This window comes from Pholcus phalangioides, unplaced genomic scaffold, assembly GCF_987345545.1.
Source record: "Pholcus phalangioides strain wild (caught in Gottingen) unplaced genomic scaffold, Ppha-v1.0 ptg000008l_1, whole genome shotgun sequence".
NCBI lineage: Eukaryota > Metazoa > Arthropoda > Arachnida > Araneae > Pholcidae > Pholcus > Pholcus phalangioides.
The window spans coordinates 58,399,771-58,426,530 of NW_028301601.1; the positions used below are offsets into that span (position 1 = coordinate 58,399,771).

A 26,760-nucleotide genomic window follows, 5' to 3' on the forward strand; every position below is an offset into this window, starting at 1 on the left:
CCTTTTTTATGATTGATTTGAAACATAGTTCAAAAACGCAATCAGCTAATTTTTTGCTTTGTGTTGCAAATATTGTGTGTCATCGTATTAAAAAAAAAATCTCATGGAATATTCATTTGACTGCTAATGAAAAATTAAATAGTGCTTGGCAGTGTAATCATCGTTTTTAAGAGCTTAAATTTTGGTAAATTATATAGCAATATAACTACTAATTGTCATGTGTTGTCTTCCGAAGATCGCAGCAGCTGAAAGTAATGTATTCCAGGGATTTTTATGATAACAATGATTTTTATTACAACTCAATACATTCAAATCTCACTATTGACTTCTTCATATCAACACTATTCTTTCCTACTCAACTTCTGAATCAATACTGCCTCTGTTAATGTTCAAATTAATATTCTCAAATAGTCGCTCATTACTCGCGCACTCAGTCACAACATACCTCTCCCTTTTCAGCAGCTGTTCAATAGATTCCTACACATGGTTTTAACTTCTCAATCTAGCCTCATTATCTTTTCTAAAAAAAAATGCATGTGCACTCATATATTTAGTATAAAAGTTATTCAAAATTATGCAAGGTGCTTAAAATAATGTTAATTTGTTCTAAGGAGCCAGGGGCTTATTTGATTCTTTAATGTTAAAAAATGGGCCAGTCAATGGGTGTACCAGTGTTTCAGCAAAAAATTCAGTTGTACCACTCTGAAGTTTCGTTGAGTGAAAATATTCCTCAAAATTTCAGTCAATTTTTTTAATAGAGTTATTTCTCACTGAAAAGAGAAAATACTCAAAATTTTGGAGAGGAGCGAAATTACTCTTCAAAGTTATATTTTTGGATAACACTGTGGATAAGGTGAGGCTCCATCAGTGTGAAAGGATAAGAAGAGCTAATGAAAGCTCTCGTTAGAGGCAGGAACGGTTTAGACGAGTCTACATTCTCTAAAGTAATCAATACAGGGTTCTCCCAGCAACCAGGAAAGTCTGGGGAAATCAGGGATGTGAAAAATGGTCAGGGAAAATGTTAAATATTTGGAAAAAGTCAGGGGAAAAATGCAAATATTTGATAAAAGTTGAAGAAAAGTTCCATATTGAAGGGAGGGGGAAACTCAAAAATTAGAAATTTTGAGAGGTTAAGTCTGGCGCGCAACTGTTAGATATGACTAGACAAGACAGCTTTAGACAAGCTTAGTCACTTGCTTATGCTGATTTCTGTGCTGCCAATCTCACATGTTTAGTAAGACAAACTGAAATGTTGCATCATACAAATCAACATGAACAAAAATGACTAAGCTTGACTAAAGCTGCCTTGTGTCTAACCAGTGTGCTCCTAGTCTAAGATTTTGAATTACATTTCTTTCTTCCAGAGTTTTTGTCAGGAAAAGTCAAAGGAAATAATCAAGCAGATTTTGCTCAGAACCCTGCAATAGTTTGTGGGTGATTTTTTTTTTTTTTTTGCGTATCTCATCACTGAATGTTGTGAAGAGTTTTAAAAAATCACAGGATTAAGTGTGTAAATATTTTTGCCTGTATCAAGTAATTGAAATTGATTTTTAACATATGAAAAAAAGAAATGCTTACAAGATTTTTTAAATTTAAAATCAGGTATTTTTCATTCAGTTGTCATTTTAGATAACGCCCATATCTTTTTCCGTTTCATCATCTTCAGCACCAATGCTTTTGTTGCCTTTAGAGCCTGTTGACCACTCTGGTTTTTGTTTCACCACTCTACTGTACAATGGCGTATCCAGATGCTGATAAGGTTCTTCACTTGCACCAGCAGTGATTGTAACTGGAGTGGAAATCTCGGTATCATGCTCATAGGCAGAGTTACATCTAGCATTTTGTGTGACTGTTACATCATAGTTGTTACCACTAGGATCGTAGTTAACTGATCCTTCATTGCTCTGTGCTTTATTAGAGGTGTTTCTTCTTCTTTTTCTGCGTGAGCATATGAAGCAGATTGTGGCATTCACCACTATCACGCAGATGAGAACAGATACGCAAATAATTGTTATTAGTCTTTCCTTCTTTGTTAGTGCTAGCTTTTTGCTAACATTATCACCAGTTTTTTCTGTTGGAGTCGTCGTATCGGGTTTGTTGGTGACATTTTTCGATTGATCATGGTGGATGTACACTTGTATGGTGTTTGATATCTTACCAGTGTTTCCAGATTGATCTCTTCCTCTTATTGCTATATAGTATGTTGGTGCGTACAAAACATCAGATATGACAAAACTTGACTCTTCTAAAATTCCATTTTCTTGAGGTACCTGTGGTTCATTTCCAATGATGTTCAGTTGATTAACTGCTTTCTTTGACAATATAGAATCTGTCATGTCTTGCCATTGAGTCGAGCAAAATACTTCATACGTAGAGACTGTGAATTTTGAGAAAAGAAAGAAAAATAGAAAGCTAGCTGCAATAATACTGATTCAAAGTCACGTTTCCAATAATAATTTCATATTTGTTAGTGCATGTAGACATTATTCAATAGCTGCTTTGCACATATAATTTTATGACAACATTCAAATCAAACTTGAGACAAAAATATTTGATTAAAAAAACTCTAAATTGAATAAAAGCGGAAATTCAACATTTACAGCCAAACTTGGTTAATTCAAAGTAAAATCACCGAAGAAAAATTTGAATTATTCAATTAATCTATCCTGAATCTGTAAAATGACTACAAATTTCACTTTTATCGTATGTGAATGTTGATGATTATAATTTTCAATTATTAAAATTTTATCATCAGCTAAGAAACTGTTTCCCAAATTTTAATAATTTATAATAACATAAATAATTGATCTTAGCTGCTACATTATTCATGTTCGCTGCTGAATTTCTTGACCATGTTCAAAGCCTGATTTATGGAAACAATTCATGATAATCCATTATGAAACTGTTTCCTAAATTTGGTTTACCATTCTTATGTTATCAAGAAAATATACTTTCATCAACACGTGCAATCTTAACTTTCTAATACTTTCCATACTCTTAATGATGACAAAAAAGATTCAGATTTTAATGTTACATCTTCATCTATAGGTTGAAAAGATAATCTCAGTGTTAAGTGGATGATACAGTCTCGATGCACTCCAGCTGAAAAATGTTAAAATGAGCATTAAATTATCACAAAAAGGGTAGAGAAAAACATAATTTTTTAAAACTTTTATTAGGCTATAAAAATTATTGTTGATCAAGAAAAGCAAAATGCGGCTTCTTGTAAGAATTTTTCCAAACTAAATTTGCTTGTACAAAAATCATGATTTTTTTTCTCTAACTTTGAATCATTTGAAAAAATTTCGAATTAAACAAGAAATTTTACCATTAAATTTGATAGAAAAATCAAGGGAAGTTCGTAAAGTGAAGTAATATGAAGTAACCAAGTTCTACTGTATAATTGTTATTTTCCTCTAAAGATATTTGTAATTGTGTAATTGGAGAGGTTTTTTCTTATCGTTCCAACAAAAACTTGTTAAGTTCTTCGGTGTCGGTCTTCCTATTTTGCATTTAAATTAAACCCTTTTGAGGGCAGTGTGCTAAATAAACTGGACTGTTTTATTCAGAATCTCCTTTTTCTGTGTGTGTCCATGTCAGTAGGTTTCAGTTAATTTTTATGTATTAATATCATTGCTATCCTAGATGACTTCAATCTTTTTTTAATCATTAAGACCTGGAATTTTTTGTTTCAAAGTCATCACAATGCATAGCGGACATGGAATGCAACCAATTTTGGCTAAACACTTAACAATTTCATGAGTAGAACTACTGTATTCTCTCACATCAGCCAGCATGCCGGGATACTGTGATTTGAATTTCCTGGCATGACAGAAAATTCAAATCACAGATTCTAGAAAATTCTCATGTATATTATAAAAATACATTACATTTTGGCTGAATGCGTACTGTGATCCTTACTAAACCCGGCTTTTTCCGGCATGCCGGGAACAGACCAGACCTCTATTTACAAAAATCTGGTGTTCCTAGAGTGTGACTGCATGCCAGCTAATGCAGGGGAATACGGTATATATAGTACTGTAATTCTTGTCTCCACCAACATGCATTGTTCAAGTAACCTAACTAATTGTGATTAGTGAAAATTTAATTACACCCAACTATTGTTTATTATACATTTTCTGTTTTTACACTGGTTACACCCATAATTTTTTTATGAAAAGAAAAGACTTTCCATTCTTTTTATCTATGGGTCTTATATTTTTACACATATATTACACCATGGTGAAGAGGAACTGCAAGCAAGCTCTTAATACCAATGCAGATTGATTTATCTTCTTTGATTGAGTTAGCTTAGAAACTTGAATTCAGTTTAGTTCATAGCTCATGTTCTTGGAATGGATTATTAATAACCAAGAAAATATATTTTGTTATGGTGCATTCCTTCATTTCATATTATTAGGTGGGGAACAAAGTTCTTGCCAGAAATTTATTGTTTGGAAAAAGGATACAGGAAAAAAAGTAAGGAATATCTTTTTGAAAGAAACCCATAGAAGATTATTCCATGGTGATCCCACCAGACAGACAATATGACAGGCTTTTGTGTCAGTGTGTGTCTGGCAACCTTTTTTTTGCCCTCGCACCAGGCAATTTCCAGCTAGATTTTCGAGGAGAATGTCCATAGTAGAAACAGTATCCTACTGTTTTGGCACTTACAGTCGACTCTCCTAAAACGGAATTTATCACAGTTGCAGCCCTGAAAGGACTAAGTTTGGATTTTCAGTTGAACCAAATGATGTGACAAATTTTTGATTTTTCAACAGACATTTACACGTCCTGTATTACACCTAAAAGTTGCAAACAACAAACAAAATTTTGTTTAATATTAGAACACACTTTAACATTTCCAAAGCGATTGCGATTATGCGAATTAGACTGTAAACAAGACTATATTGCAGCTCGTCTGGCACTACCTATCATTTCTGGTAAAAACTTTGTTCCTTATCTAATATATTCATCATTATATCAACCACCCTGTTTGGCAACTTTATTTATTCAGGGTTCCAGGCAAAATCTGCTTGATTATTTCCCTGACTAAAACTCGAGAATTTCTTTTTCCCTGCTATATAAAATATACAGTGATATCCTGACATATGTCAGTAACTCTTTCCAAGAATGACGATGTAGGGAGAAGTAAACTTCTGATGGTAATGCCTAACTCTCCTCAGAAGTAGAAGGAAGGTTTTCTTTTGATTTCTATATTTTCTTTATTCTTTCCTATCTATTTTTCTTCGTTTGATGCGATTCTCTTGGGGAAACATTTCTGTCAGAATGCGATGTTAAAATCCTTCGAACTTTGTTAGAAATGTATCTAATGGAATAAAATCAGTTTTAGGACGAGACGAAATAAATGCATGGTGATGCAAGTCAGATGTGTTAGTGTAATTCACACACAAAATCTAAGTAGGATGGTGCCATCAGTACTCCAGAGATCGCGCCATTAGTGATCCCTAAGATACAGGAGATCTAGGCTCTAATTGGTCTTGCACTCTACATTTAACTGATTCACATTCACAAAATCTGTCTTCTGAATGTTTTTCAACTTTCAGTTTTCTACCCTTTATAGAGTTTCCCTGACTTTTATCAAATATTTGCGCATGTTTCCTTGATTTTTTTTCCTGACTTTCCAGGTCACTGGAAACAATGTTATGAAAATGAGGTCAATAAAGGCAGGATATAGAGAAATATCTAAAGATATCACTCTCCGCTATTCATAGGAAAGTTTCAACAATTTAATGAATTCAGGAAAGAACTGCCTCTGCGGGGAATTAAAACCAACGTCCTCTCACTTGCCAGGTGAGCGTGCTAGGCCACAAAGCAGAATGTCTTGCATTGTTCTGCAATGAACCCTCGGCTGACTGGAAATGTCCATGCACGGGACCGTGCATGGACAGTCAAACCTAACTCAGGCCAAAGCTCACAATTGCTGACATTGCCACCAACCAGATATTGACTTATCCTGATAAGTGTTGACCTGAGTTAGATCTGACCAGGGGCAGATCTATGGGGGGTGGTGATCATTCCACCCCCAGGCCAAATGTGATAATTCATGAAATTTTTGGAACTTCTATGTGATAATATTTCAACAACAAATTCAAGAAAACTTTGACTAAAAACTGGGACATTTTTCAAAACAGTCGGGATGGGAAAAAAAACCAAAAACAGGACTCTCTCACAGAAGATATGCTCACAGATGCTGAGCCTAATCTTTTTAGTGATGTGTAAAATCACCCCTCCCAATAGCGAGCTCTAGATCCGCCCCTGGGTCTGTCTATTCACATGCAGTCCCATTCAGTGCACACGTCCCATTGAGGAAAAAGGTCTAGTGAGAGGATGTGGGTTGACTCTCTACACAGAGGCAGTTAAATTTTCTTTCCTGAATTCATCTTCGCATCAGACAGTTGTTGAAACCTTCTTGTAGAACAGTGCTTCCCAAGGGGGCGGTAGAAGCTGCGGGTGTAGCATAGGGTCCTATGGGTTAGATTGCATTGGAGGGCGATGTTAGGAACAAATTTCTGAAGAAGGGGGGCGATGGTATAGAGCATAGTTCCCAAACTTTTTGTTCCATATCGCCCCCCTTCTTTAAAAATTTTATCCTCATCACCCCCCAGCTCAATCGAACCCATAGGATCCTATGTTATACCCGTAGCTTCTACTGCCCCCCCCCCCAGACCATTCCGTTGCCCACCAGAGGGCGATATTGCCCACTTTGGGAAACACTGGTGTAAAGAAACGGCCAAAGGAATCTCAGATGATAACAGTAAAAATCAGAGATTGATCATGCATTAAATTACATATTATTCCCTAACAGAAATTTAATTTTGAACAATTGTATTTTGATTAGATTTGGGGCTCCCACTTGTCCTACTTTTTGATAAAATGTCTTACTTTCTAGGTTTTATCCTACTTTAACTCCTTTTTTTTTACTAAATCCTGTCAACAAATTTTTTTTAATTGATTTTAATTGAAGAGGGAATCATTGATATGTTGCCAAATAAAATACAAATGCTTTATATTGCAATTAATGACAACCATTTGAAAACTTTTTTTAAAGGTGGAGAATTGCAAAAACACAAAATGAAAACAATCAGTGAAAAGTTTTTCAATAAATAGTACATTTTTATTATATTGATAAATTTTGTGATATATATTCAGACAAAACCCAATTCGTTCACTGATATGTCATTCACAGTGCTTTGAGAATCATTCAAAACAGTTTGATGGCTTTGGATAGGAAACGTTGAATCTCCTGGACGAATTTCGGATTGTGTTGATCTAGCTCTGGCAAGCAGATCCATTTCCCTGTAATCAGCATAGTTATTGTTATTTCTCTTCTGTTGGAGACTAGCATTTGCAATGGCACTTGTAAGGTTCTCTCGCATTGGAAATGCTTGTGCATAGATTGTTTCTTGTCTACGCGCATTGCTATTATTAGCGAGACCGTGAGTAGTCAGTTGTAGATTTGAGCTTGGATCATCATTTTCCTTATACCTGATATCCATATTATAAGAGGACAACATCAAATTCGTGTTTGATTGTTTTTTCCACTTTCGGAAACAAATTATACATACCACTATATTGATTATTATAATGAGCAATAAGCAGCCCCCACCTACTGCTGATACCAATGTGATGAAGTAACCTTTATTAATGCAATTTTCTTCTCTGTCGATGCCTGTAGTTGTTTCTACCGGAATTACAGTGACTCCACCTGTACTGTAATTGTCTTTAATATTTTCTGACCAAGTGAACATGCCAGTACTGAGAGTGACATTTAAGGGCTCTGAAATCGAAGTTGCATCCTCTGGTTTAGTCGACGTAGGCTTTCCACTATCTATCAAAAAGATCTGAACAATATTTGAAGACTTGGAGTAGTTTCCGCTGTCATCCACTGCTCTCACAGCCACAAAATACTGTTCATTTTGTTGAGCGAAAGACATCGAATATGTGATGATCTCGGTCGTGCCACTGAGAGAAGGCTTAGTTTCGTATCCAATTCTTGGTACAAGATTGGATGCTGATAAGAATTTGCCATCTTTTAACGCATAAAGATCTTTGGAGTATTTTGAGACGTAATTCGCAGCTGTAATGTAATTTAATTATATTCAAGACTTACGACTTTTTTTCTACAGATTTTAGTTACAACAGCTTTCATTGCGAAACAAAAATTATGAGTAGTTTATTTTCAATAAAACAGTCGCAAATAAATATAACCTCTTACCTCTGCCGAAATCGTAATCATCTCCTGGTGCAGTCCATTGCAATGTAACCGTCTTGTTACCATGATCCACTGAATAAATGCTAAGGTCTAAAATTCTATTCGGTGGGTAAAGATCCAGTTCTTTGAAATCTTCAAGTACCACAAATGATTCCAGAATCTTAAACTGATAACATTCCGTGGTATGATTGCCGTCATCATCTGTATAATAAGTATGTATATTATTATAAGTTAAATTATAAGCAATAAGTAAATATATGAATATGTTAGTAACGATTCAAATAAGTTCGGTAAAGCAATTGGACTCATGAAACATTTTGTGGTGCTATTTAAGTTTTTTTCAGAATTTTAATTTTTATAGCTTATTTTGGTTGCGAGCATTAGAAAATCACCAATGCCATTTGGGTGTCATAAGAAAAATATACATGTACTAACCAAGCACACCCTTCAATCAGGGCCGTCTTAAGAGCATCATGGGCCCCCGGGCCAAGTGGTTTTTCTGAGGCCCTACCAGGTGAATTCCAGAAAATTTCAACCGAACCATTTTCAACCATTTTTGTGAGGCCCCCGGTCCGTGCCCGGGTGGGCCCATGCGTTAAGACGGGCACTGCCTTCAATTCAAACCCGATAAGAGATTTCTAACTTAACTCAAAAGTAATGACAGGTTTTTAGAGAATCCCCCCCCCCTTCCCCCACGGGATCAAATGAGCACAACATCAGCGGTAATTCATAGAAATCCAGAAGAGTGGACGAGAAGTCTTATATAGACACATTTCAAAAATTAATAACAAATCAGCCAATTGACATAAAGAGGTATGGTTTGCACTAGAATACTTATCATGGCCTAAACTTTTTTTTTGATAAATTAAATTCAAATTTCTCTCACAGTAAAAGTATTTGCTGTAAAAGGAAAAAACTCAACGGAGAACACATAAAATGCAACACACAAAATGGTGCATAATTAATGTTTATGACACAAAACTAGCACATTTCAATATGAGCACCCCCTTTTTTAGCTTGGGCTACATCTAAACAGGTGAAAGGGTGCTCATGTTGAAATACGGTAGCTTTATGTAATGCAAATTGTCATAAACTGTAATTATGCAGTTTTTTGTTGCATTCTATGTGTTAGGTTGAGCTTTTTTGTTTTACAGTGGCACCTGTGAAGAAATTTGAAATTCTTTTAATTCATAAAAGAAAACTTCTAGGCTTAGTATTCTAGTGCAAACTGCACCTCTTTATGTCAATTGGTTGATTTGTTATTAATTTTTAAAATGTGTCCAGGATTTCTCGTCCACCCTGTACTATTGAACGCAATGATATGTATTATGAAAACTTACCTGAGTGTATTACACAGTCTTCCTTGATTTCGATCAACGTAGAATACATCCCTTTCTTGAATTTTATTGGTAAATATCGGCTGTATATACCATCAGCTTTTATGGTGTCTGGATCTAACATACAAAAAGACTGAGGTGAATACAACCTATCATATTCACTGACTCGAAATAATTTTTTGAGTATAAATTTTCAAAATTGAATTCAAAGAAGTGGAAAGATATGTTTTTAAGACAATGATTACAGCAATTCAAATGACAGCTCTCAATTGCAGGGCCAAAATGTGTAAAATTGTGGAAGAAAATTTGTATATTTGTCTTAGAAACATGTTTTTATATAAGACACAAAGCAGAATGTTTTGCATTGTTCTGCAATGCTCTACTGAGTGGGAATGTTTTGTTGTAAAAATTCCCATAGTAGCGTTTCCTGCACGTTTCTTAAAATTCTTCCAGATTGTTCTGCGAGGCATGTCGCAGATTTTGGCATATTGTGCTTTGGGTGGTATATAAGTAGTTCTACTGTATCTCTGATATAATGGTTACTCTGTTGTCATTTTTTGCATCGCTCTTATCACCTGTATAAATCATTCTTGCAATTTTGTGAATAACATCGATTAATTCACAGTTTAGTTCCCCCCCCCCCCTGCTCTGCAGGTTTCAATTATGTTTTTTCTTCGATTTGAAACACAAAATGACCGTTATTTCTGATTTAAATCAAGTTCCTGATATTCACATCATTCAGAATCTTAAAATTCTGTCAATATCAATATTTTTCTTAACTGCAAGAAATTTCTTGTGCATTTTTAGACTACTACATGCAATCATTATACTTTGTATGTCAAATATAATTGACACACACATACTCACCCCCATTTCCATTGTCTCTCAGTTCTGCTCTGAGAAGCATTGAGGTATTAGAGGTCATGTGATATACTTCCATTTCTACAGACGTATTCGGTATTCGCTCAAAGTTCCTTAGAGCTTCTACATATAATACCAAAGCATCTTTCTTTGGGCTTATCTATAAGATTCAGAAAAACTGATTTAATTACAGGGATCAAAATATAATGTTTTTTCTTGCTCAAAAAGCAATATTGCCAAAAAATTTTAAATTTTCCATTAAAACATAATTATGATAAATTAATTCAAGAACAATAATTCGAGAATAACTCATATAGTATGGTTGTCAAAATTTATATTTTGAAAAATCGGGGGATGATAAGTAGATATAATTTTGGCAACTGCGGTTGTACCTTGACCATAGGCAAACACAGGCTCTTCGAACAGGATGAGAGGACTGAGTGTGTTCTGTTTATCGTAAAGAGGGGGGGAGGGTGGATTGTCCACTTCTGCCCTCTCACCTATGCCGATAATACATTTTAGTGGGGGGAGGGGGTCAATCCCAATTTCCTGTATCTGCCTATGACCTTGACCCATGAATATATTCCCCCACAAGTTATCTAACTAAAACAGAGATCTTCAACCTTTTTCTAGTCGCGAGCACTGCCTGTACCTATCATCAAAAGAAGAGCGCCCTTACGGCATGTTTGACATACGTATATATGAAATTGGGATGATTTTAATCTTTGAATGCAATTTGTACAAAGTATTTAATTGGGATGTTGATCAAGTGCTCGCGAACACGAAATCAAGCATAAGCATCAAGAACCCTGGGTGCTTCAGGGAGCACCGTGGTGCTCACCAGCAATGGGTTGAATATGCCTGAACTTAAAGATATTTGAAAGGCTTGCAGTAAGAAGCGGGGTCAGCTCCATTTTTGATATTTTTTATTTTTGAGTTATATATAATTTCATTTTCTTGTCAAAAAAATATTTCCTTCAATTGGTACTGGGCGAACATAACTCTAGCAGTTAGTTCCCGTGTCTGTCAATAGATAGTTAGCATCATTGTAGCATTGGAGGCAAGAAAGAGGCAAAAAAAAGAAGCAGACTCCTTGGCCTAATGGAAAAGAAATGGAGCTATGCTGCGGCCTTTAATATTCTGCAGCAGATAAAGGCAACAAGCATTTCATTTGTTAAAAATAAGCCAAATTTGGAGCATGGATGCATGATTTTCATGATTAACTTTTCGTAATGAATTGATCTCTCAAGTTGAAGTACCACTGCATTAACTTTTAGAAAGTAGATGTGAAATGAAAATGCATTAAATGTGTAGCAGTCTTAGGGATTTCGGTGAAAAATATCATTGCTTTTTCAAACCTGTTTACAATATTGCGGTATTTGAGATGCAGTAAAGTGTCTGGGAATACATTTCAGAATGAATTGAAAATTTTATTTGAATCGCTCACCTTAGAGTTACTGAAAAATCCTTTGAAAGTATTCTTATTCGTGTCTTTTCTGATTTGGACTGTTGCTAAACTTGTACACATCAATTTCTCTGTGCTTTTAAGATACTCGAAACTAAATTTCCACTCACGTGTCGAATTCTGTTAAGGAAAAATTCATATCAGTTTATTAGTTGACAAATCATTTAGTATGATAATTAATAATTTTAATAGCTTAAATCAATTTTTTTTACAAATTTTTTGATCAAGAAATTTGAAAAAAAAAATTGTAAAAAAAAGTTGATTATGAAATGAGTGGCAATTATAGACTGAATGTTTCAAATCTTGTTTGTTGAATTCACTGAGCTTTTCCATGTTTTATACCCTAGTGATACAGTCGGAAATTATCATCAGAATTACAATCGGTCTCCGTGTAATAAATTTCCTTCATTTTCATTTAAAAAAATTACTTTGGAGGAATTTTGTCATGAAGAAATCATAACTTACAACACAATAATTTTTATAGAAGTTTGCTTTTTTTTGTCATTGTGTACTTTAAAGTTGTGATAGCTCTCATTCATAGAATACAATTTCAATTTTTAGATAGAAAAAAAATAGGATAACTTTGATGCTAATCTCCAAAACTCTCTCTTTATGACTTGATCTGACAAGTATCAATAGGTAAAAGCAATTTTATGATGTGTTTTTCCTTGTTATTTTCGATTATCAGTCAAAAATTCCTGAAGTCATTCATGCTTGCTTATTAGGATGATAATCCATCTCTAACTATGCCAATTTTTTGAAATAGCCGAGTGATTTGCTTTTGCTGGCAATTAACAACATTAATTTCTCTTCACATTATTAGCATATTACTTTAGCACAAGACAGTTATCTTTTAGCTTAGTTTATGACGAAAGTATTTTCTCTCTTTTACTAGCCAATAGGTGAGTTTACTTCACAGGTGCATTGTTACAATTTAGAAATCTGTTGGAAAAGAGATGCACCTGTACGTAAAGATTAAAATCCTTTTCTTTGACATACTTAAAAACGAGTCTGGTTTGTTCTCTGCATTGAATATGGTTTTTGCTGATGAATTCTTTTGAAGTTGGTTGGTCTACATTGCAAAAGATTATCATTCTACTATAAATAAGTTTTGTTTATGAGAAAATTATATATAAAAAGTTCATTTAAATAACGTTAAATGAATGAGAACTAGTTCAGTATGACAAACCCAAATAAAAACACGAGTGTAAAACACTTAATTCTGTGGTGTAGCTCAAATAGATAGTTTTGAAATCACATAAGTGATAGGAACCTGGATGCACCTTATTCTTCTGGTGAAACTCATACTCACATTTTCTGCAAGTATTCCACAATCGTATGGCGTATTTGTTAAATACTTCACACCGACGCAAGTGGAGCTCTTTAATCTATCTTCTTCATTGCACCTAAGAGTGTACAACAGCTGACCCTGTACATCTTCGTTCACAACAAATTTATCCTCGAAATTGGATTCTATATTAAAAAAAGTTCTCTGATGAACCTGTTATGAAGCAAATAAGAGAAATATTCATCGATAAGCATATTCTTTAATAACCTGAAACATTTTTATTCGTTTAAATATGTTTACTTTTGAATTTTTTTAATTGGATACCTTGGGACCGAAAACATATCTCCTCCATCCTATCCTTATCCGGTCATGTGAAATTGCTTTGCTATGTTTGTTTTATCACCATGTGCTCTATCTTTAAATCATGCAAATATGGCTTTTAAATGTAAATTTTTGCCAAAAACACATTTTTAGTAGTATGGATGTTGTGCAAACAACTGGTTGAGAATGGAAAGATTCAGTATTCACTTACGGGAAGTGTAACGTGTATAGTTGTTAAGATTTCAAACTGAAAATAAGCTTCCAGTTTTATCCTTTGGTTTTATCCGCTGAGAGGGTATTCGGTTATTTTATTTGAATTTTTTTAAGCGAAACCCATGAACCCCATGTTGCTCGACAGTTTTTTTTGCCCAGCTTTGACAAACTTTTAGAGTAACCTATCATTGAAGTTGAGCCTCGTTTGGTATATACAGTACAGCATCGATTATCCGAATAACGATCAACCGAAACATCAGTTAAGGGGCCATTCAAGTATTACGTAAGCAGATTTTTAGCCATTTTTGGCCCCCTTCCCCCCCCCCTGCCCTGTCAGCAAAAGTCAGCAAAACACGGACCCCTATCCTCCCCCTTGCCAGCAAAATTCCGTCAACAGCTTAGAATATTTCATATCTTCAAAAAGGGTGGTTGATGACGTAAGCAACCTTCGAACCTCCCTCCCCCCTTGTCATCAAAAGTCAGCAAATCCGAAACCCCCTACCCCTCGATGCTGACGTAATACTTGAATGACCCCTAACCAAAAACTTCCCAATTGGGAAATTAAAATTTGTCAACAAAGAAACTGTGATATTAAACGCAAAACTGTATATATTTTGTATTGCATGTCTTACAAATAACACAGAGAACTGACTAGCCTAGTTTGACAAGTTCAAAATGGCCATTAAAATTGGCCTGTAGTTTAGGAAAAGACGTCCAAAACTTTATTTTGCTTAACTAAATGCACTAGCGGCATAGGCGGAATAGACTTGGCAGTCTGGGGGGGGGGGGGGCAAGATGATGATGATGTCAATTCATATATACATTAGATCAGTCGACTCCATCTTTGATGCTGGGGGGGGGGGCCCCCCCCCGTATCTCCGCCGATGACTAGCGGCCGCTAGTTTTTTTCCGTGAATGATCGGTTATCCGAACACCATCAGCCCCCGATTGTTTCGGATAATTGCACTATTATATACAAAATTTGGCGGAAATCATCTAAAATTGTAGATTTGTAAAGAGAATATACCCATATAACAGAAGATCAATTTCATATAGTGAGTGGCGAGGGCAATTGTCCCTTTGCTTGCCCCCCCCCCCCCGCTCTTGTATCTCCCTTCCCCATGATGCACTCCACAAAGCTTAATTTGAAAACTGTCAAATTGTACAGTTTCCAATTCAACAAACAGCCATCTTTGAATTTTCTTTTCCTCATTGTCGCTATTGGGCCTTGTCTGGAATTCTACGGTGTTCAGTTACACACATGTGCAGCCCTAGTTATCCAATGATTCTGATTTTTCGACATGGCCCTGTGAGTCTACTGTATATAAAAGATCAAAGGAAAATATAAGAATCTTCACGAGGGAGAAAGAAATTATGTTATGGGAATAAACTTACAATTGTGACTTTGTCCTCTGTGTGAAGTGCGTTTTCAGAGATATGAGCAAAAATCATGTTCAGGTGCATATTAAGAAGTACTGATGATGAAGATGGTGCGACAAATACTTTTCCTCCTACTTTATGAACAACATCAGTTACGTCGGCTGAAATAGCTTCGTTCTCAGTATCTTGTATTGCTATAAGGTAGAATTCGTGATTTGTAGTCTTCAGTGCTTCCCAAACCTCGACCGAACTGCTTTGCTTTAGATCACTGACGAGAGCCATGAAAATAATGATATTCGATCCTTGATTTGTGTTTGCCTCCTAAAGGGCGAAAAATTCAACTCTCACATTTTGACATATAATTTCAGTATTTGTGAAATAAAAATAAGAAACTAGTTCCTTAGCAGAAACATTTCTAATTGTCGCATATTTTCATCCTTCATATTCAGGAAACCCGAACTAACACCACCGAGAATGCTCATAATTATATGCATGGCCAGGGCCGCAACTAGATGCTTGGTCATCCGGGGCAAGCACACATATTGACGCCCCCTTGTAATATTGAAGGAGAGGTTTCAGAATTAAATTTGCGCCCAATTGGGTCTAACGCCCGGGGCACGAGACCTGCCTGCTCCCTCCAGTTGCGGCCCTGTGCATGGTGTCCTGAATGATGCTACTAAAATAAGAGAGACCATAGTGTATGTTTAGACAAAAATCATTTTTTTGTCTAAACATGATTTTTTTTCACAAAAATCATCCTGGAAGCCAGGCTTGCAATTCACGAACACATTCAGAAAAAAATAGGAAAATCAAAAGCTGTCCTAGCATGCTGAATACAACTTATTCCATTTAGAGTGCATTATTGGGCCTGTGGCGTAGCCTGCAAACTACTGTCTGGACTCAAATCATCTAGACTTCTCTAGACTAGTTCAAAACATCAGTGTATGACACACCCATAGACTTCCTGAAAGATCTTGTCTCAAGAATCCTTTTTGTTACTCAGGATTATTAACTCTGCACCAGTAATCATGACTGCGGGGGGGGGGGGGGCAACAATCCTTCATCCACTGTTGTCGGCTATGTGTCAATGCTTTTGGACATCATCTAGAACACAGCTATTTTAAATCCTAGAATTGACCCCCTTAATTTTTTTAGTTCCCTTCGTTTTGTCTGTTAATTCATGGTCCACTTGTCAAATGTGGCCCTCGGAGTCTTGGGGCATCAAAAATGAATTAAATCATTGTTTGAACAAGTACTGTTTTTTTAAACAGCGGTTATCCCACATTACGCCCTTTTAATGCAAAGGCCAACGGCCCTGAGGTTGAATTTGAACGTCCCGTATAAAAAGATGATCATCGTTTTTCATTTAAAAATTTCCCATTTTGTTATATCAAAATTTATAAGAAATTGAAAATTATAAAACATTTTATTTAATTGTGATCCTCAGCCGATTACCAAATCAGTTAAGTGGCCTGCAGTCCATTTCCATAACTCACTGCCCATTTTCCATATCACTTGAATGCCCTGCGACACATTTCCGAACCACTCAAGATTTATTTTCAGATTTCGTAAGCAACCCACGACACATTTCCATAGCACTCAAGTGGCTTGCACTCTCCAAAAGGTTGAGCATCCCTGTGCTAAACTATCGACTTGCCTGCACTGCTGTACTATATTCCTGCTTACCCTTGTTTTCCATATAATTTTCCTGGTTTCTATAGCAAAAATAATTTGCCTTGATGTGTCCTATGATCCCTCTTATCTTGTAGGTAGATTTTACGACCACCCTGTATGTATTTCTCCTAAAAAATTTGAATTCCTACCTTCATCACTCGCCTGATTCCACATGGGATACAAATGCTATCGACATGATCTTTAATTCTGATGCTTTCCTTCAAGGTGTCGATGATTGCCTGCTTGTTGGATGTATCTATGTAATATGAAACCCCTTTGTTTTCTTCATTAGAATATGTAACAATGGCAATTTTTCGGCTTTCTGGCACGCCATACAACAAGAAGCGCAGAAGTACATGTTTTATCTCTTTTATGACCTGTAAAAAAATATCGGAAATTTCCGTGTATACTTTCTCACAAAGGAGTTTCCCTTTGTCAGTCATATTTATACTGAACTAAATATTCTCAACGGAAGTGAATAGTGTTGAAATTCGAATTGATTACTTACATCTGGGATCTTTGAAACTGAGAAATCTTGGACCGTTATGAACAGGTTAGGATTCGTTTCGTGATAACATCGGAACTGCGGCTCTGGTAAAATGAAATCTGAATCCTTTGGTAGATTTCTATATAGAATTGTGCGTGAAAAAAATATTATAAAACATCGTTTTTAAAGCAAAAATCTGTAAAAACAATAAACATTATGCGGTCAGGGTTTAGTAGTAGACAGTGTTTGGTCCTTGCCAAATTTGGTGCTCACTTCGATTATAACGGGTTCTCAAACTGTGCGCTGTGGCGTACCCTGGTGCACCGCCAACCTTTGTCAAGGATGCTGTGGAGAAGTGATTCTGATAGATGTTCTTCCAAGCGATCCTTTGTTAGACTACTTTGGGGAAGTTGCGGATAAGCGTTGATTAAGGAAAGAGGCACCGAGGGTGAAAAAAGTTCGAGAAACCCCTGGACTGTAATAAAAAGTATCGGCACATAATCAGAACGTGTCATCCGATTTACAAGAGAATAACTTGTCTCTGAGACTTCTACTTGCCCTTTGAGGCCTACAAAAAGACTACTACTACTACACCTTGCATTCACCTCATAGAACATTCATCTGCAGAGTTTCTAATGAATTGATGCTTGCCGGAAAGTGTTGTGTACGTATATGTCTGTTCTTAATGTATTTATGATGCTAGAATTGTTTTTGAGTGTTTCGTACGCAGTAAATGCTGCCATCCGTCTTCTGTATTGGGAGTGAAAGTGGCAGATGCCTGAATTTGTGTGTGGAAGATATATGGCTGCTCCCTGTGGAGATACTTCTTCCAAATTGGGTTTGCATTCGTGCCTCAAAGTTGGAAAGCCACAAGAAGTCTACTTCATTCATACCGAGCATAAATCCGGTCTATCGTTGTGGGCAATTTATTACCGATTGCGTTGCGCGGGGAGTATGTCTGAGTGCGTATCTAGGTGTAGTGTTTTTGAATTTTTAGTGATGCCATCTATGAGTGAAGTGCAATGATTGAATATTTGTACCGTTGTGTAGACCTGTTGCTCTCTATGGTAAGACTTTTTAACGGGAACATCGGCTCGTATTTGCCACTTCCCTGACCAACACTGTGGTGACGGTGGGGTTTGAACGCAAGTCCGTCACTATGACCACTTGACCACCACAGCGGCTCGGAAACCTACTTCAGTCAATCACCACTATCCTGTCTGTGGGGTGGGGGTCAAACCTGGGTTTTTGTAGTGCAACACGATGACTGCAAAGTGGTTTTTGCAGAACCTACCACCACTACTTAACCTTATTACATGCACCTCATGAAGATTCCTTTGGGGAATTTCTAACGTGTTAGTGCATGCCGTAATGTGTGTTCTGTCAAAAGATGAGTTTCTAAAGTGTGTTCTGTATGTGTGGTCCTAATGTATTTATGTCAGAATAATGCGCGTCTCGTGTTCTGGTAGTGCTGCCATCTGTATTTCATATTTTGAAGTGAAAATGGTGTATCAGAGTCTGTCTGAAATGCGGTGTTACACACAGACAGTCCCTCCAGTTTGTATGACGAGTTGAAAACTAGTTTTAAATTAGTGCTGAGATTATTCCGTTCCATTTCTTCAATTTCAGGGTGATTGTGGTGAGTAAAGACCCATTTGACTTATTTCTGAATAATACTGAAATCCTCTCAAATTATGAATGTTGAGTTCTTACTTCCCATGAACGAAATCCTCTGTATTTTCTATAACTTTCCAGGTGGGTAACCCATTGCATAAGATGTTGTGAGAAGTTGATATGATGGGGTTGTGAGGATACTGTCCACCATCGCAAAATTCTGTCATCTACGAGGAAAAAAAATTATCGAATTTGAATCTTCTATCACATGCGAAAGTTCAGTAGTACAAATACAAGATGGGGGGAAAAAAACTTGCACATACATTTGGTGGAGCTGCACTGAACATCAAAGATGATTTTAAGTCTGACCTTGAGAGAAAATCCTCCTCGAAACTACATTTTGGTAAACCATTTTCATCGAGTCTCCAGTCCCTGATTGAAAAGAAAAAAAATATTGCAAAATTAATGCAAGTATTTCATGACATTTTCACAGAACCAATGGAGTTATAATAAAAAAATGGGGGGGGGGGGTTAGTTAGAACCCCCAAAACCCCCCTTTGCGTAGGGTGGTCACATCATGTGACAAGAGAAACTCGGACATAATGTAGATGCTCCCTATGCTCCCTTACTGTGCCAAATTTTTCAATGTAATGGCTAAAATTACCGGGGGTCTCTGTCCAGACTTTTTTTGTAGGGTTTTCGTGAAAATTTTCCTAATTTTGTGAAAAAGAGTCATTGATTTTGTGAAAAGTAAGTAATTTTGTGGGAAACGAAATGATTTAGTTAATTTATCACAAAAGAAATGAAATGCCAAATTTATGCTTTCATTAATTTGGCTCATTCCCCTACATTGTGATTAGGTTATTCATAACATGCTTCATATATATATATGCTTCAAATTAAGACCAGTATAACATGAAATTTTGGATGCAATGGTTTAATTGAAGGTGTAATCAATATCTTGCAAATAGGGCCCGATTTGGTCTTGATGAAGTGACCATGTGCACAGCAGCCACTGATTTGGGCCCATAGGCTCCATGACTGAAGTTAAAGACATTTAGTTAGTTAATGAATGAAATGAATGTTATCAACACCCTGGGTGATAGTCTTGCTTTCTTATGCAAAAACCAGGAGCACAAAAATGCAAGTGTCCGGCCCCTTTGAGTGCTTCGGTGAACATGTTGAAGGTGCCTGCTCTGAAGGCATCTTTTATAGCTCATTTTGTGATGACATAGCCATTTTCTGCAATGTAGAAGGAATGAGGCGGTTGATGACAAACACTTCCTTCTACAATTCAAAGATATAATTAACATTTATAATACAAATAAATTTACAGAACCTACAAGAACGAGTGGACCGCGTGACTGACTCGTTTGAGCGGTAAAAATCCAAGTCTAGTTCCACCATCGCGCAGGCGCGCTCTTTTCCCTACTACAGCTCAATCCAGTGGTGGAAGCTGTCGCCACAGTACCCCGCCCTTAAGTGACGGAGTCACATCGTTGAGTAATTTAGTCTATCCGTAGCTCGGACTATTCTGCCGGAACGGGTACGTTGAGTCGGAGTAATAGTGGGCGCAAAAGTCGTCCCAATCTGCTGCCAAAATGGTCTTCGGTCAAACGCTGAGATTGCCTGGAGAGATTTTCGTAGAACAACATGTCCCGGAGCCAGTAATCACCTATCTCGACAAATTGAAACGCACCATGGACACGCTCAAGCCGATCCCGACTTCAAGAAATGGCGTCACACGTAATATCTACGTTCCACAAGCCTTGATGACCTGTACACACGTTTTCGTTTGCACCGACGCAGTCCGACGTCCTCTACAACCGACCTACGAAGGTCCTTTCAAAGTGCTGTCGCGATAAGAAAAATTTTTCCGTGTACGTGTCAAGAACAGGGAATCCGTCATCTCGATCGACCGAATCAAACCGGCCTATCTCCTCAACGACCAGTACCTAGACGCGCCAGACATCGAAGTTCCATCAACACCAGAACAGCAGATGACGACGACTATTCCAACTACCCGACACGTGTCGTTTGCGCCCACTACTACTCCGACTCAACGTACCCATTCCGGCAGAATAGTCCGAGCTCCGGATAGACTAAATTACTCAATGATTTGACTCCGTCACTTACGGGAGGGGTACTGTGGCGACAGCGTCCACCACTGGATGGCGCTGTAGTAGAGAAAAGAGCGCGATGGTGGAACTGGACTTGGGTTTTGACCGCTCAAACAAGACAGTCACGTGGTCCACTCGTTCTTGTAGGTTCTGTTTATTTGTATTTAATTGTTTAATAATATCTTTGAATTGTAGAAAAGGAAGTGTTTGTTTTCAACCGCCCAATTCCTTACAACAATTCAATTCAAAGATATAATAAACATTTATTATACAATTAAATTTTGTCCAGTTCCAAGTCCAGCTCCACCATCGCGCAGGCGCGCTCTTTTCCCTACAACAGCGCCATCCAGCGGTGGACGCTGTCGCCACAGTACTTGTGTATGGATTTGACCAAGACTTCTACAAATTTTAATACAAAATATGCACAATATTATAAACTCAACATAATAAGAATTTTGTGACTATGTCCTTGTCGAAATTAAAATATGAAAACCTCTCTCTCTCTCTCTTCTTTCATGATAATTTTTTAAATCACGATTATATTTTAAAACACATGTTCTTATATTAAATCCTCTTCACACAAGATCACCAGATTTCTCCGTCCAAAATATAGTACTGTAAAACACTTTTTCCATTATTATTATTTTAGAAATAAATGATTTATGTATTTGGTTTGCTCTTTTGATACACACACATAAGAAAAAATCATGGAAAAAAATGAATTTTTATTCGGTGAAAAAACCGTATCGCTTACTTTGCTGTGGTATTCAGGTTGTGGCATCCAACTGGCAACCACAAATTTCCGTCTTCTGTATAGCATTCATCAGTGTTATTACCTGGTGTTTCTTCAAATACACCATATCGAAATGTTGCCCAAAGTTGAACAAATCGGCGGGCGTATGCTGTGAAATTTTTTTCCCTCTTATATTCATCGTATTGAAAACATGAATAACAATTGATAAAGAACATAAACATATTCCAAACATTTATTTCTAGCGTCACTATCGATTGTGTACGATTTCATACTTTATTCCTACTTGAAGCACCAATTACTGATTATTTAATCATCTATATACGTCATCATTATTATAGAGAAATTCATTTCTCGTAGTTCCATATTGTAATGTGTTCATAAGCCTTAAGAAAATTAAACTGCTAGTGGGCTATCTGAACAGCACCATTGGCCTCTGGAGAAGAACAATGACTAGGGTAAATTGCACCTGAGAAAAGTGGAATTCTATCCATCCTGAAACGTTTAAAAATGACCGATATGTATGAATGGAATCTATCTGGTTAGGCCTATCTTACTGTCAGTTTCCTCCCTTCTCCCCCCCCCCCCATTTAAATAATTATGATATTGTCAGCTACCTATATGATAGTATGGCCCTGTTATTTTCAAATTATTTATTTTATTTTTGAATTAAAAATATTGTGAGACAACCCAGCCCCTGCATAGGAGCAAAGGATGATATAACATCACCAGTAGGTGATGTAGCCTGTACTCTTCTCGGTTGGTATGATATGGTGTGGGTACCTCCCCGTCCTGAAATACCAGTTGGTCCCCGAAAACTTCCGAAGTATCCGAAACTTCTAGTTGATCCTGATATAGAGGGATCCTATAAGTCCCCCAGCGTCAATGACGGAGCCGACTGATTTAATGTATATGCATATAGTCATATAGTAAACGAATTGACATCATTATCATCATCGTGCCAACCCCCCCCCCCCCAGCCCTCGAAGTCTATCCCAACTATGAAGCTGGTTATAATAAATATTAACTACTATGCAAAATCTTTGACCAAAGGTCATAGGCTAGAATTTTTGGCAGACCCTCTCCCCAACCACACACAGTGACTCTTAGTAGTTCCTTTTTATTGATTTTAAGGTAAAATTTTTGGCTAAAGGAATTTTATTTTTTTTATTCAATCCTTCAATCAAAGCATATAAGACTCATCCTTGAACTCCCTCCACTAGGAGAAAGTCCTGTACCTCTGTCTGGGCACCATGATTTGTTCTACAAGGTCTTGAAAGCAGTGGCGTCGGAGCCGGGGGTGCTGTGGGTGCTCGAGCACCCACGGAAGTTTGTAGAGCGGGTTCGAGCACCCACAGAATTGATTCAAAATCGAAATTTCCTACATGAATCTCAAGACGGGCACCCACAGGTTCGAAACACTTCCGACGCCCCTGCTTGAAAGTGAATCCTGAAGGATTTTGTAAACAATGAATGGTCTTAATCAGGGAGGGGGGGAAACTTTTTTTGAACTTGAGGGTAAAATTTCATTCACTATCATGCATATCTTACTTGGTAATCTTGAAAAGCTGTTCAGACTTCTCTTAAACCACAGTGATGGGATGTAGATGATATCGCCCCTCTTTCCACAGCCCCGGCTGTGTTGAGTCTTGGCTTGAGATACCTCTACAACATGTATTGATGGAATGTTGTCCTGAGTTATCTGGCTCAGGATGTCCTCTTTCTTACAGTTACTGCTTAGTGACCATGATGATGGTATTATGAAAGTGAATTCGGAGAAATAGGTTCTTCTCCTTGTTGCGTGGAATAAATATTCAGATGAACGTGACAACAATAACTAGAGTTTCGAAAAGAGAAAGTAGATCATCATGTACAGAAATCAGAGCAGTAACAGGGCTGTCTGAGCGAGTTCAGGCACGACCTCCTATATAACCTAGGTTATCTAGGTGGTCGTGGTTCAGGAGGGCATAGGTCACTAAGCTTTTGTGGGCCCCATGGTCAGACTTTACACGGGCCCTTCTATAGTTAATTTATGGCGTAAAAAGGAAAAAATGATGAGAACTGTCCCGGGCCCCAGGATTAGATAATAGTCCTGATAGTCCCGCCCTTGGGGGGGGGGGGGGGTTGCTCTTACCTAGAGCCTTGATTTTATGCATTGCTTAGGTCAAGTCGACATGTAAAGTTACAGCATGTGCAGAAAAGGTCCATAAATGCCTACCAGAAAATATGCACACTTTTTTTTCCGAAGATTAATGAAGCTCGAGAATTAATCAAAGAAATAATTTCAGAATTAGTAAAAAATAATTATTATTATGAAATTCTTCAATAACTTGAGGGTCCTATTGCCCCCACCCATTCAGACGTCACTGATCTTGTTTGTAAGACAGTCGTTTCCAACTTTTCATGTTCCAAAAGATCCCTTCCCGGCAGTGGCGTCGGAGCCGGGGGTGCTCGAGCACCCACGGAAGTTTGTAGAACGGGTCCGAGCACCCACAGAATTGATTCAAAAATCGAAATTTCCTACATGAATCTCAAGACCGGCACCCACAGGTTCAAAACACTTCCGACGCCCCTGCTTCCCGGAAATGCTTGTGACTAATTACTCTTTTTTTTCCCCTTTGTACTGTTTATTGTATCATTACTTTGCTTTTCGTTATTTTTGTTTGCCGCTCTCCATGCCGGCGGGCACAGGATGGTCACCCTCCCTCTTTATCCATATGCTGACTTGGATCGATCCAGATCGATCTAGAGCTCTGTCAGCCTTGTTTCTTGTACGACCCATAATTTTCACACCACTGGTATCTTTTTCTACTAGGCAAGGCCGTAGCGAGTGGGGAAAGGAGGCCAGGAGGTACGGTTCTCCCTCCCCTGCTCATTGAAAAGCTAGAAAATGGCTGATTTTCATGGAATAACATGGTTAAATCTATTATTATTGTTTTGCCGCCCCCCCCCCCGAAATAAATTTCTGGCTACTGCCCTGATGCTACCCGGGCTGTCTCCAAAAGCATCACGGGACCCTTTGCGAGAATGCAAGTACTATAGTATACAACTTTGCATACTTTATCTGAGAAGTTGTCGTATCAGATCCCATTATCATGTGAGCGAGCTGCGATGCACCCGAGATTTTTTTTTGCTTAGTTGAACTCAGCATGCGTTACCCTACGAGCAAAAAAAAGAGTTTAAGGCTATGCCGATTGTGAGCTATGAAAACTTTGCGGCCGTCCTCCTCCCAAAGCCACAATTAAAACACTTGGTCAGCCAGGGCAAGTTCAGATATTGGAGCACCTGTACAATGTTGAAGGAGCGGGTGGTTCAAGGGTGAATTCGTATTATTTCAGGTGGTGGTTCGCGACACCCGATCTGGCCCAGCATTCGGGAAATCATACTCAGGGACGCAACTAAGGGAGGACGGGGGAAGGGCCTGGTGTCCGGGCGCTGAGCTAGTTGCTTTTTTTCCGTTTAAAATTACGTGGAGGGGGGTTGGGACACCAAAATAGACCCTGGCTCCTAGCGATAGAGTAAATTTTCGTTTCTAGTTGTGGCCCTGACCACAACGACCTACTATTTCCATATTGCGACCTGCCCTCTCCCATTCCAGTACAATTTTCTTGATCACCCCCCTCCAAATATTTGCTGCCGTAAGCTATGGCGGCTTTCGCGCCCCGTCCCGTAAGTATGTTTTTACCTGCCAGGTAAAAAACTACATTTTGCATGCTTTGCCTGTCGTTCTTTCCCGTCATTACTGAAGGCCTGAGCGACTTATTATTGCGTACTCAACGGGCTCTCGAACTTTTTCCACCCGCGGCGCCCCCTTTCCCCAATAAAGCTTATTCGCTGCTCCCTAGAGCAGTTTAACAAAGATTCTCTTCAAAAACTTTCAGGGTTGATCAAAGCTGCACTAAGAGTCTTTCAAGCGGCTTTGAGGTTGACGGTGCGCTGTTTCAGAACCTCTGGCGTACTCCCCTTGGGAACCACTCTCTAAGACAGTGGTTCTCAAACTTTTTCTTCTCCGGCTTTCTTGCCCCAGTGGACATGTATTTGTGGCTCCCCAGAAAAGAACAACTTGATGGTATTGAACGGGCAAGCACACACACATGAAAATGACAGCTCTACGTGGCGCTCTCGACAATGGGTAGCAGTGCCTCAAGGAACCGCGTGACACACACTTTGAGAGCCACTGCTCTAAAAGATTTCATTTATTTGAAGCAGTCGCGGCTCTTCAGCGGGAAAAAGCAAGGTGGGCCTACAACATGAGTCAAACATAGGCCGAAAATTATTACGAGATTTTTAATTTACAAATTGGATTCGAGGAAATCAGAAAAATGCTTAGAGCCCTGGGGCCCTGAACTCGTTAAAACGGCAATACATACACATTTTCATGTAGTTATATTATGAGATCATCGTTTAACAACAAAATAATAATTCGGTTACAAAATCTAAATCACCTTAAGTTCATCGATACCGACGTCGCCATCTTTTATAGCAGACGAAAATGTTACGGTGACGCCTTTGTAACGGCCGTCTTCGATGACCAGTGCGGAACACGTAACAGCGTAACACAGTAAAATGCATAGGAAATAATTGCCATTTCTTTTCATAGTGAACGAATTACGTTATTTAAGAAGAGACGCGTTTCGTCCCGCATCGTTACATACATGTACGGTAATGAATACGCCGTAATCTCTGTCTTCCCGACTTAAACAGAAGCTAAAATAAAATTTATAGCGGCTTTGAAAACAGTGATGATAATGAGAAAAGAGTTTTTCCTGTTATCCGTCCTTTTTATGAAAGGGAAACATTTGGGGAAAATGTAAAAATAGATAAGAAATGCTAACGATCTTTCGGTTACCGTGGAGAAGACACGATATCGCGACCGACGACACCTCCAAAAGCGGAGAGTGAAATGAGCATTTTTTGGAGAGAAATGATAATAATCATACTCCCTTTAACATCGGGCTTACATATACGTCGAGATAACGAACTAAAACTACGGATATCTGAAAACCCAGAACC

The 26,760-nt window shown here is 37.8% G+C and overlaps 1 protein-coding gene across 2 annotated transcripts; it reads right to left on the reverse strand.

Annotated features, from left to right (window-relative positions):
• Positions 1-1,571: 1,571 nt before the first annotated feature.
• Positions 1,572-26,654, reverse strand: LOC149084641 (calcium-activated chloride channel regulator 4A-like). Of its 2 annotated transcripts, none has more exons than XM_089235034.1 (14): positions 26,193-26,473; positions 23,299-23,584; positions 21,751-21,898; positions 19,200-19,308; positions 18,976-19,103; positions 17,284-17,401; positions 16,925-17,152; positions 15,117-15,422; positions 13,212-13,400; positions 11,882-12,019; positions 10,441-10,594; positions 9,577-9,690; positions 8,240-8,437; positions 1,572-2,377 (listed from the first exon to the last, which is right to left on the reverse strand). In XM_089235034.1, exons 1-14 carry the CDS (start codon positions 26,343-26,345, stop codon positions 1,626-1,628), a joined length of 3,021 nt encoding a protein of 1,006 aa, XP_089091160.1. In that variant the 5' UTR covers positions 26,346-26,473; the 3' UTR covers positions 1,572-1,625. The 2 variants fall into 2 exon arrangements, with proteins under 2 accessions (XP_089091160.1, XP_089091159.1); XM_089235033.1 differs by lacking the exon at positions 1,572-2,377 and adding an exon at positions 7,125-8,101 and having other exon boundaries at positions 26,193-26,654.
• Between the last annotated feature and the right edge of the window lie 106 nt (positions 26,655-26,760).